Here is a 12,527-nt window from a genome sequence, read left to right as displayed (position 1 = left end):
ATATATATATATATATTAAAGATGCTGTCTGAAGAGATATGTATATATAAAACATGCCCAAAGAGACATGAGTATACTGGGTCCTAGAGTCAAAGCTATGTCGATTTCTGCTTGACGTGTCCTGTAGAATATGCAATGGACAGATGATGCCGACTTAAGAGGCATATGGAAGGCTGAGGATTGTGTGGAGAAGGGTTCTCGGACCTGGTCTCCACAGCTATAGCTGGTAATTCTGATATTTTGCCTTATATTCCTGCACAGCCTAGGAAAGCATGACATTATCAAATGCAGCCTTTCGAATAAAGAAACAAGAAAGTCCGAGGTGCGTCCTTTCTTGCCAGAGGCGAGGCAGAGGAAAGAAGCTGCACAACACAGCTAGTTCCCAGGAACAGAAGTCCTCCCCGGCCTCTACAAAAATCCACCGCATGTCGCTGGGGCTCCACAGGCGGAGCTAGGCCCGGTGGGGGCACGCCTTCGTAAGTTCAGCCACAAGTGGGTTCACTCCCTGTTAGATCCCTGGGCAATAGATATTGTCTCAGGGATACAAGCTGGACTTTGAGAAGATGCCCTCTCACCGACTGCCCTGCCGGCTTCCCCCCACGAGAGGGAAACAGTGTTAACTGTAATTCACAATTGTATCTTCAACAGGTGGTGGTCAAGGTTCCCTTCCTTCAACAAGGAGGGGGTTATTATTCGACCATGTTGTAGTCCCGAAACCAGACGGTTCGGTCAGACCCATATTGAATTTAAAATCCTGAACATATACCTTAAAAGGTTCAAGTTCAAGATGGAATCGCTAAGAGCGGTCATTGCAAGCCTGAAAGGGGGAGATTTTATGGTGACTCGGGACATAAAGGATGCATACCTTCATGTCCCCATTTATCCACCTCATCAGGCGTACCTCAGAATTGCGGTACGGGATTGTCATTACCAATTTCAGACGTTGCCGTTTGGTCTCTCCACGGCCTTGAATATTCACCAAGGTAATGGCGGAAATGATGGTGCTCCTGCGGAAGCAAGGTGTCACTATTATCACGTACTTGGACGATCTCCTCATAAAAGCGAGATCAAGAGAGCAGTTGCTGAACAGCGTATCACTTTCTCTGGAAGTGTTACTGCAACACGGCTGGATTCTATATATTCCAAAGTCGCAGTTGGTTCCTACAGCTCATCTGCCTCTCCTTGGCATGATCCTAGACACAGACCAGAAAGGGGTTTATCTCCCGATAGAGAGAGCTCAGGAGCTCGTGACACTGGTCAAGAATCTATTAAAACCAAAACAGGTGTCAGTGCATCACTGCACTCGAGTCCTGGGAAGGAGGGTGACATCATACGAGGCCATTCCCTTCGGCAGGTTCCATGCGAGGACCTTCCAATGGGACTTACTGGACAAGTGGTCCGGATCACATCTTCAGATTAATCACCCTATCCCCCAGGGCCAGGGTGTCTCTCCTGTGGTGGCTGCAGAGTGCTCACCTTCTCGAAGGTCGCAGATTCAGCATTCAGGACTGGGTCCTGGTGACCACGGATGCAAGCCTCCGAGGGTGGGGGGCAGTCACACAGGGAAGAAATTTCCAAGGGCTGTGGTCAAGGCAGGAGACTTGCCTTCACATCAATATCCTGGAACTAAGGGCCATATACAACGCCCTAAGTCAAGCGGAGACCCTGCTTCGCGACCAACCGGTTCTGATTCAGTCAGACAATATCACCGCAGTGGCTCATGTAAACCGCCAAGGCGGCACAAGGAGCAGGGTGGCGATGGTAGAAGCCACCAGAATTCTTCGCTGGGCGGAGAATCACGTAAGCGCACGGTCAGCAGTGTTCATTCCGGGAGTGGACAACTGGGAAGCAGACTTCCTCAGCAGGCACGACCTCCACCCGGGAGAGTGGGGACTTCATCAAGAAGTCTTCACGCAGATTGCAAGTCGGTGGGAACTGCCACAAGTAGACATGATGGCATCCCGCCTCAACAAAAAGCTACAGAGGTATTGCGCCAGGTCAAGAGACCCTCAGGCGATAGCTGTAGACGCACTAGTGACACCGTGGGTGTTCCAGTCGGTCTATGTATTTCCTCCTTTTCCTCTCATACCCAAGGTGCTGAGAATCATAAGAAGAAGAGGAGTGAGAACAATACTCATTGTTCCGGATTGGCCTAGAAGGACTTGGTATCCAGAGCTGCAAGAAATGCTCACAGAGGACCCATGGCCTCTGCCTCTAAGACAGGACTTGTTGCAACAGGGGCCCTGTCTGTTCCAAGACTTACCGAGGCTGCGTTTGACGGCATGGCGGTTGAACGCCGGATCCTAGCAGAAAAAGGCATTCCGGATGAGGTTATTCCTACGATGATAAAGGCTAGGAAGGACGTGACGGCTCAACATTATCACCGTATATGGCGAAAATATGTTGCTTGGTGTGAGGCCAGGAATGCCCCTACGGAGGAATTCCAGCTGGGCCGTTTTCCTTCACTTCCTACAGTCGGGAGTGACTTTGGGCCTGAAATTGGGTTCCATTAAGGTCCAGATTTCGGCCCTATCCATTTTCTTTCAAAAAGAACTGGCTTCTCTTCCTGAAGTTCAGACGTTGTAAAGGGAGTGCTGCATATTCAGCCCCCTTTTGTGCCTCCAGTGGCACCTTGGGATCTTAACGTGGTGTTGAGTTTCCTGAAGTCACACTGGTTTGAGCCACTTAAAACCGTGGAGTTAAAATTTCTCACGTGGAAGGTGGTCATGCTATTAGCCTTGGCTTCAGCTAGGCGTGTGTCAGAATTAGCGGCTTTGTCACATAAAAGCCCCTATCTGGTTTTCCATATGGACAGGGCGGAATTGCGGACCCGTCCGCAATTTCTGCCAAAAATGGTGTCATCTTTTTTCATATGAACCAACCTATTGTGGTGCCTGTGGCTACTCGTGACTTGGAGGATTCCGAGTTACTAGATGTGGTCAGGGCTTTGAAGGTTTATGTAGCCAGAACGGCTAGAGTCAGGAAAACGGAGTCACTGTTTATTCTGTATGCACCCATCAAGCTGGGTGCTCCTGCTTCAAAGCAAACAATTGCTCGCTGGATCTGTAACACGATTCAGCAGGCTCATTCTGCGGCTGGATTGCCGCTGCCAAAATCAGTAAAAACCCATTCCACAAGGAAGGTGGGCTCTTCTTGGGCGGCTGCCTGAGGGGTCTCGGCATTACAGCTTTGCCGAGCAGCTACTTGGTCGGGTTCAAACACTTTTGCAAAGTTCTACAAGTTTGATACCCTGGCTGAGGAGGACCTTGTGTTTGCTCATTCGGTGCTGCAGAGTCATCCGCACTCTCCCGCCCGTTTGGGAGCTTTGGTATAATCCCCATGGTCCTTACGGAGTCCCCAGCATCCACTAGGACGTTGGAGAAAATAAGATTTTACTTACCGGTAAATCTATTTCTCGTAGTCCGTAGTGGATGCTGGGCGCCCGTCCCAAGTGCAGACTTCTTCTGCAATACTTGTATAGAGTTATTGCTTAAATAAGGGTTATGTTGTGGTTGCATCAGGGTTGATCTGATGCTCCGTTGTTGTTCATACTGTTAACTGGGTAAGTTTATCACAAGTTATACGGTGTGATTGGTGTGACTGGTATGAGTCTTGCCCTGGATTCCAAAATCCTTTCCTTGTACTGTCAGCTCTTCCGGGCACAGTTTCTCTAACTGAGGTCTGGAGGAGGGACGTAGAGGGAGGAGCCAGAGCACACCAGTATCCAAATTCTTTCTTAAAGTGCCCTGTCTCCTGCGGAGCCCGTCTATTCCCCATGGTCTTTACGGAGTCCCCAGCATCCACTACGGACTACGAGAAATAGATTTACCGGTAAGTAAAATCTTATTTTTTCCTTCAGGGATTAACACAAAAAGATGCTTGGGGCTACTAACCATGTGAGCAAGCCACGTAAAGCTGCCCATGGGAGAAGAAGCTGGTCCTGAGATCTACACCTGCAGCCCTAGAGCATGCAATATATGTGTATACACGTGCCGAGTGTCAATCGTCTGGATTTTCTTTTATTGCTCCTCTCCCTGATGTCATATCGAGATCTTACACACCTTCTTTTTAGGTCACTAAGCTATACAATAGTGAAACGCCATTCAAAGGTGGCTGATTTTTAGATATTCGATAAACAATCATTGCCATTTTTCTGAAACCTTTTTATACCTATATCTAGTTGAAGTAATATGTTTGCAATGATACATAAAGTAGGATGTTTTGTGTTCGCAGATGTGAGTGCCATCCCCTAGGATCCACAAACGGGCAGTGTGACATTCGTACTGGGCAGTGTGAGTGCCAGCCGGGCATCAGTGGCAAACGCTGTCAGCAGTGTGAGCCCAACCACTTTGGCTTTGGACCAGATGGCTGTAAACGTGAGTGTGATGATCTTGGGTATAAACCCTAATGATCCTCCTTGTACCTATTGCCTGCCCTTTTATGATTTGGTGGCAGTACTGTGGTATGTACAAGAACAATTTCAAAGGAGGTTATTGTTCAGAGAGCAATCCTCTCTTGTTTTGGTCTTTATTGTAGCCTGTGACTGTGATCCTGAGGGCTCGCTCACTCTGCAGTGCAAGGAGGATGGCCGCTGTGATTGTAAAGATGGGTTTGTGGGTATTCGCTGTGACCAGTGTGAGGAAAACTATTTCTACAACCGCTCAGGCCCGGGGTGTCAAGAGTGTCCTGCCTGCTACCGCTTGGTTAAAGACAAGGTGAGGCAGCCATTTTGCACTATACAAAGCCTTGTTTAGAGCAGCTCAGCTCTAAGGTATGCTTTGGCTTGTTATCGTTTCCAAAAAAACAATGCAATTTGCTACTGCTATTCTTAGCAAAGCCACCAGGGGGCTCTGCTGTTGCTTGTTTTTACGCATTGTGCATGATCGACTGTTAGTCCGTTTTGGATGTTTCTTAAACTGATATCTGTGATGTAAAGATAATTAATAAAATTGCGTTATTTGTTGTACTTCTGTGTTACATGTACAAAAAAATGTTTTGTTTTTGGATTTAAAATACACAACATTAGAAACTAGTACTGTAACTTTATATATGGTAGGGCAGATTATGTATGCTTGTGTATGTGGTCTATTAGGTGGTTGAGCAAAGAGAGAAGCTGCAGGAACTGGAGGAGCTCCTGAAGAACCTTGGAACAGGTGATGAGGCAGTGACAGATCAGGGCTTTGAAGAGCGGCTTAGGGAGGCTGAGAAGGCTGTCAGTGACCTCCTTTTGGACGCTCAGGGCAGCAAAGGTACAAACTTGTCTCATATTTTTTTTTTTCAGCATCTGACATGACTTCTTGCTGCAACTGCTCACTGACACTGGCTTGTTTTGTCTCAGATGTAGATCAGGGGATGCTGGACCGCCTTGCAGAGATAAATGCCACACTAAGTTCCCAGCTGGAGCGCCTGCAGAATATCAAAGATATGATTCGTGACACTGACAAACAAGCCCGTGAGGCTCGGGAACGTGTGGAAGGCACTGAGCTCATCATTGAATCTGCAAGGGAGCAACTGGAGCGAGCCAAGGTGGCAATCGCTAATGTGGTAAGTACCTAAAGTAAAGTTAGGGGCGAGATTGAGTTTATGATCTGATAGGTTAGATATAGTTATTGATTATTACTACGGAGTATGCTACAGATATATTTATTCTGTTATTGGGAACTGTATGCTATCCTATCTGTCAGTTGTGCTTTTTTCCACCATCTTTGTGGACACACATTAAAGAACATGTGTGGTATGTGTGACCGACACAGGGATCCCGACAGCAGAATCACGGTGTTGTCTGAGGCAGCAAGCCAAGCTTCCCCCCTCCCCCCTTGGTTCTATTCCCATGAGTGAGAAAAGTCTGTGTTTATTGGCATGCCGACCATCAGGATTGTGAGGGGACGAGATATAGGGGGAGGTTATGTGACCCGCGGTCTCCTGACTACATCCCGAAAGAACAATGCAGCTAAGCACTTGGCGGCTGCGCTTAAAAAGAGTTACCTCTTGGTTTTTACAATGATAAATACCACGGTTCAGTTTCCCACTGGCATCAGAAACAGCGTATAAAATAATTGTGCTTTTTTTGTTTCAGTCCATCACTCCACCGCAGACAACCGGTGATCCCAATAACATGACGTTACTGGCGGAAGAGGCAAGAAAGCTGGCTGAAAGGTGAGGGACACCTGTCCTGTTTAGCTCTGTAGATTTGGTGCCAATTACATCGGAATCATAATGCCAATTACAAGGGTGCCTACTGTCACTAGGGTCTCCCCTTGTTTCAAAGCAGATCAAAGAAAAACAATTGCAGCACAAGAAATAATTGAAACTGTTAGTGAATGCACAACTGAGTGTTGCAGAACTTTTAGTATTAATAAAGGAGGATGCTGCAGTCAGCACCATATGTTATCAATAGTTTCATCTTCTGTCAGATAGGACAGCTGATGATGCTGGCAGTTCAGGGATAATTACAACCCTACACAAAGTACGTCCTAGTATTAGCTGTACCTATAAATGTTAGTGTCTGGGCACAATAAAAGCTGATCACTACCCCAAGCCCTCAATGGTAACTATAGCAACATAAAAATTGATATCCCTGCACCCTTTCTTATTTATGCTCTGTGCGGCTGCCCCTCTCACACAGCCTCGGGTAAGGATTTGGTGGGCAGTGTTACTGTGATTTTGTAGGAGATATTAAAGAGAGAAGCTATCCCATAAGATAGTCATTTTTGTTAATTTTTCTCTTCAGTAAATATTTGGAATGTGTAGATGTTGTTTCCCCAGTGGCTCATCCACTTGTAGACTTACAGTAGATTGTGGAGTGCAGAACTCGTATCATTTTGCAACATTCCATTAACCGCTGCATAGGGGGGTGATTTTATTGTGGGTACTTGTGTTTGGGTAAAAGTTTATTTTTCAAAATGTGGTTCACCGACCTTACATTTTTATATGCTTATTTCAGATAAAATATAGAATACACTTAAAGCAAATTGTATAAACCTTTGTGGATAAGATTATGGTTGCACGATAGGAAACAGACAGTTGTAGTAAATGAAGTGCATTCACAGTATGGAAAAGCTACCAGTATAGTACCCCAGGGATCTGCACTTGGACCAGTGCTTTTTAGTATATTTATTGGTATCATTGTAAATGGCACTGAAGGGAAAGTATGCCTTATTGCAGATGACACAAAGGTATGCACAGACACACAAGACGGGGTAAAACAAATGATAGAGGATCTAGGTAGACTTGAGGAATGGTCAAGAATATGGCAACTACAAGTTAAAATCATGCACTTGGGTGTCAAAAACTGAGAAGGAAAGGGATCTAGGGGTCACTTTCTGGTGATGTACAGGCAGGTAAGCAGTGTAACAAAGCAATAAGGAAGGCTAGTCGGATTCTTGGTTGCACAAAGAAAGAATTAGTAGCAGGAAAGTAATAATGCCACTGTATAGGCCATTGGTACGCCCTCATTTGAAATACTGTGTTCAGTTCTGGAGGCCAGGAGAACATTCTTTAAAGGAAGAGATGTATTAGAACACGAGGACATACGCTGAAACTGGAGGGAGGTAGTTTCAGGGGAATATTTTAGGAAAGGGTAGTGGAAAAGTGGAATAGCCTCCCATCAGAGGTGGTAGAGGCTAATACAGTAGAGCAATTTAACCATGCTTGAGTTAGGAACATGAATATCCTTACACAGAGCTAAGATCATACAGGGGTTTGTACTACCTGAGGTTATGTATTTGGACGATGGGAACCGGTACGTATGTAGATATGAACCAGATAACCTACACTCCGTATCCAAGGTGTAGGGCTTTCAAATTCTTTCAACCAAGAGAAACGGGGGACTGACACAAAAGAATCGTCACTATAACTTGTGGTAGACTAAGTAACCAATTTATTAGGATAAAATGTGATACTGGCCTATACGGCTGTAAACTCTAGCGACAGTCACAATACAATATGATTGAGTATTTCAACCCGAAATTGAGGAACAGGTTTATGAGTTTATTATACTGCTCCGGATTGTGTCGTCACTTCACTTCAGAAGCGGGTACCTATTTTGCTAGAGGTAGAAAACATAAACATCCTAGATACAACCTTTACTAATATGCATTCTATTTCCAGGTTATCAATCATGTAAATACTAACACCTATCCTACAACTTAATAGAAGATAATACCATATCCCTTATACAAGAAAACACCTAGGAAGTATCGGCTTTCACAGGATATACCCTGTAATGATAAATACCGTAACTCAGTTCAACTAAGATGGTGCATCTGGAAGTCAGGCTAGCTTCTAATTCTCACTATTGTCTAGTGAAGCGGTGACTTATAAGTGTTGTCTCCTAATGAACACTGTATCCTATTCCTAGGAAATAGCTGGTGCACTATTGAGCTCTTGAATGGTGCAAACCCGGGTTTGTTAGTGCAGCTCTGGTTGCCTGACTTTCTCGTCCTCTGATCTTCACAGACCAAACTAGAGTAGCTATGTGATATTTTATCTTAGCACCCTCTGAGTTGGAAAATTAAGATTTCATAAAATGGGTATCATTCTGAACTTGGTGCAGTCTCTTCGGACCTTAATACAGGGGCATGTAGCAAGTTCCTCCACTCTCTGCCAGCTGATGGTGTCTAGCCTATATCTCCAATACTCTGTGCTAAATATTGTCCTTCAGTTGAGGGCTGATAGTATTTGGCTGATTGGCGGCTCCAACTGACTTTTAGCCCAACAACAATATGCTCTATGGTGGAGGCGAATGCAGGCTAATTACTCTCCAGTATATGTGACAACGGTGGATGAGAGGCTATGATTCTACAGCTATTCTCTTCTACCATTAATTGGAGGGATGTGATTACAGGTATTTTTCCTCCATACACTGCCCAAAATGATCAAAGTCGGTTTAGTGAGAAACCGGTATAGGATGTTATGATAACAAGGGGTATTGTAGTGCTCTTTAATACTCAGGCAGATCTATTAGAATAATACTGCAGTCTCTGACATAACAGAAGTACATACTGTTCTGTGGCTGGAGTAAATTCTATAAGGTGGATGGCTGTTTGACTATTGTCCTCCTTACTTCAGCTGTTTTATAATGCAATAGGCTGTACCTTATCCTGGAGCTGCTTTTTAGCTGCGCCTCCTCCTGTCACTCCGGCTGATAACACCTCTCCTGGGGCCGACTTGCTGCAGTGTATTCCGCCCACCTGTTGCTATAGGCGCTGGTCAGGCCCGCCTCCTACTGACACTCCTGGAGGCCTCACCTCCGCTGCTGTCTCTCTATGTGCAGGGAAGCGCCACCCCTCTCTGCTTACCAGAAGGGCCGATCCGCCTCCCTCTGCTGTCGCCGGAGTCTCGGTAAACCTCCTGCTCCTCCTGCGTGTGTCGTTCACCGGAGCTGGGAGATCACAGGTGCGTCTTCTCTTTTATGTTAGTCACCGGAGCCGGGGACTCACAGCCGCCTCTCTTCTTCGCCGTCACCCGCTCACTACGCAGCTCTCCCTCGACCGTTGTAACCGCCCGCCGCGCGTCCGTCCTCTCTTCTTGTCCCTGCTCGTGGCGCTGGGGTATTCAGTGTCCTCAATCTGTTGAGTGTCCAGCTCCAACCCCCCTCCATGAGGGGAATGCTTTATTAATTAAAATTACTGCTGTACGGAGTTCACTGTTTTCCCTCTATGAGGGATCCCACAACCATTGTCTTCCCTACAGCCAGCTTCATTTTTATCCCCATATAAATATATATATTTCTCTAACGTCCTAAGTGGATGCTGGGACTCCGTAAGGACCATGGGGAATAGCGGCTCCGCAGGAGACTGGGCACAACTAAGAAAGCTTTAGGACTAACTGGTGTGCACTGGCTCCTCCCACTATGACCCTCCTCCAGACCTCAGTTAGAATCTTGTGCCCGGCAAAGCTGGATGCACACTAGGGGCTCTTCTGAGCTCCTAGAGAGAAAGTATATTTTAGATTTTTTATTTTACAGTGAGATCTGCTGGCAACAGACTCACTGCAGCGAGGGACTAAGGGGAGAAGAAGCGAACCTACCTAACTGGTGGTAGCTTGGGCTTCTTAGGCTACTGGACACCATTAGCTCCAGAGGGATCGACCGCATGGAACCGGCCATTGATGTTCGGTCCCGGAGCCGAGCCGCCGGCCCCCTTACAGAGCCAGAAGCAAGAAGAGTCCGGAAAATCGGCGGCAGAAGACATCAGTCTTCACCAAGGTAGCGCACAGCACTGCAGCTGTGCGCCATTGCTCCTCATACACACTTCACACTCCGGTCACTGAGGGTGCAGGGCGCTGGGGGGGGGGGGGCGCCCTGAGCAGCAATAAAAACACCTTGGCTGGCAAATATATCACAATATATAGCCCCAGAGGCTATATATGTGATAAATACCCCTGCCAGAATCCATTAAAAAGCGGGAGAAAAGTCAGTCGAAAAAGGGGCGGAGCTATCTCCCTCAGCACACTGGCGCCATTTCTCCCTCACAGCTCCGCTGGAAGGAAGCTCCCTGGCTCTCCCCTGCAGTCTACACTACAGAAAGGGTAAAAAAAGAGAGGGGGGGCACTAAATTTAGGCGCAATATACATATAGCAGCTATAAGGGGATATAATTTAGTTAATCCCTGTATTATATAGCGCTCTGGTGTGTGCTGGCATACTCTCTCTCTGTCTCCCCAAAGGGCTTTGTGGGGTCCTGTCTTCTGTCAGAGCATTCCCTCTGTGTGTGCGGTGTGTCGGTACAGCTGTGTCGACATGTTTGATGAGGAGGCTTATGTGGAGGAGGAGCAGGTGCCTATAAATGTGTTGTCACCCCCTGCGGGGCAGACACCTGAGTGGATGGACTTGTGGAAGGAATTACGTGAAAGTGTCGACTCCTTACATAAAAAATTTGACGACGTGCCAAATGCGGGACAGCCGGCTTCTCAGCTCGTGCCTGCCCAGACGTCTCAAAGGCCATCAGGGGCTCTAAAACGCCCGCTACCTCAGATGGCAGACACAGATGTCGACATGGATACTGATACCAGTGTCGACGACGAAGAGACTAATGTTATGTCCAGTAGGGCCACTCGTTACATGATTGAGGCAATGAAAAATGTTTTACACATTTCTGATGTGACCCCAGGTACCACAAAAAAGGGTATTATGTTTGGAGAGAAAAAACTCCCAGTAGTTTTTCCCCCTTCTGAAGAATTAAATGAAGTGTGTGAAGTAGCGTGGGCTTGCCCAGATAAGAAATTGGTAATTTCTAAAAAGTTACTAATGGCGTACCCTTTCCCGCCAGAGGATAGGTCACGTTGGGAAACACTCCCTAAGGTGGATAAAGCGCTTACACGCTTATCAAAAAAGGTGGCACTACCGTCTCCGGATACGGCCGCCCTGAAGGAGCCTGCTGATAGGAAGCAGGAGGCTCTCCTGAAGGCTATATATACACACACTGGTATTATACTGAGACCAGCTATTGCTTCAGCATGGATGTGCAGTGCTGCTGCTGCATGGTCAGATTCCCTGTCAGAAAACATTGACACCCTAGACAGGGACACTATATTGCTAAACATAGAGCATGTTAAAGACGCTGTCTTATACATGAGAGATGCACAGAGGGATATTTTCCGGCTGGCATCTAAAATAAGTGCACTGTCCATTTCTGCCAGGAGAGGGTTATGGACTCGGCAGTGGACAGGTGATGCAGATTCTAAAAGGCACATGGAAGTTTTGCCTTATAAGGGTGAGGAGTTGTTCGGGGATGGTCTTTCAGACCTACTGTCCACAGCAACGGCTGGGAAGTCAGCATTTTTACCACATGTCCCCTCACAACCAAAGAAAGTACCATATTATCAGGTACAGTCCTTTCGTCCCCAAAAGAGCAGGCGGGGTAGAGGCGCGTCCTTTCTGCCCAGAGGCAGAGGTAGGGGAAAAAAGCTGCAGCATACAGCCAGTTCCCAGGAACAAAAGTCCTCCCCCGCTTCTTCTTCTAAGTCCGCCGCATGACGCTGGGGCTCAACAGGCGGAGCCAGGTACGGTTGGGGCCCGTCTTAAAAACTTCAGCAATCAGTGGGCTCGCTCACAAGTAGATCCCTGGATCCTTCAAGTGGTATCTCAGGGGTACAGGCTGGAATTCGAGACATTTCCCCCCCCCGCCGTTTCCTCAAATCTGCCTTGCCAACAACTCCCTCAGGCAGGGAGGCTGTGATAGAGGCAATTCACAAGCTGTATTCCCAGCAGGTGATAGTCAAGGTGCCCCTACTTCAACAAGGACGGGGTTACTATTCCACAATGTTTGTGGTACCGAAACCGGACGGTTCGGTGAGACCCATTTTAAATTTGAAATCCTTGAACACACATAAAAAAATTCAAGTTCAAGATGGAATCGCTCAGGGCGGTTATTGCAAGCCTGGAAGAGGGGGATTACATGGTATCACTGGACATCAAGGATGCTTACCTGCATGTCCCCATTTACCATCCTCACCAGGAGTACCTCAGATTTGTGGTACAGGATTGTCATTACCAATTCCAGACGTTGCCGTTTGGCCTGTCCACGC

The 12,527-nt window shown here is 46.9% G+C and overlaps 1 protein-coding gene across 1 annotated transcript in view; it reads left to right on the top strand.

Moving 5' to 3' along the window:
* The window catches only part of LAMC1 (laminin subunit gamma 1), a 198,625-nt gene that overhangs the window by 141,485 nt on the left and 44,613 nt on the right, over positions 1-12,527 (top strand). The window contains exons 16-20 of the mRNA XM_063939765.1: positions 4,234-4,376; positions 4,537-4,715; positions 5,093-5,249; positions 5,339-5,544; positions 6,077-6,156. Coding sequence (XP_063795835.1) covers positions 4,234-4,376; positions 4,537-4,715; positions 5,093-5,249; positions 5,339-5,544; positions 6,077-6,156 — 765 coding nt within the window. The remainder of the gene's footprint in view (positions 1-4,233; positions 4,377-4,536; positions 4,716-5,092; positions 5,250-5,338; positions 5,545-6,076; positions 6,157-12,527) is intronic.

This window comes from Pseudophryne corroboree, chromosome 9 (assembly GCF_028390025.1).
Source record: "Pseudophryne corroboree isolate aPseCor3 chromosome 9, aPseCor3.hap2, whole genome shotgun sequence".
Lineage (NCBI taxonomy): Eukaryota > Metazoa > Chordata > Amphibia > Anura > Myobatrachidae > Pseudophryne > Pseudophryne corroboree.
This window is presented reverse-complemented; position numbering and strand designations above follow the sequence as displayed.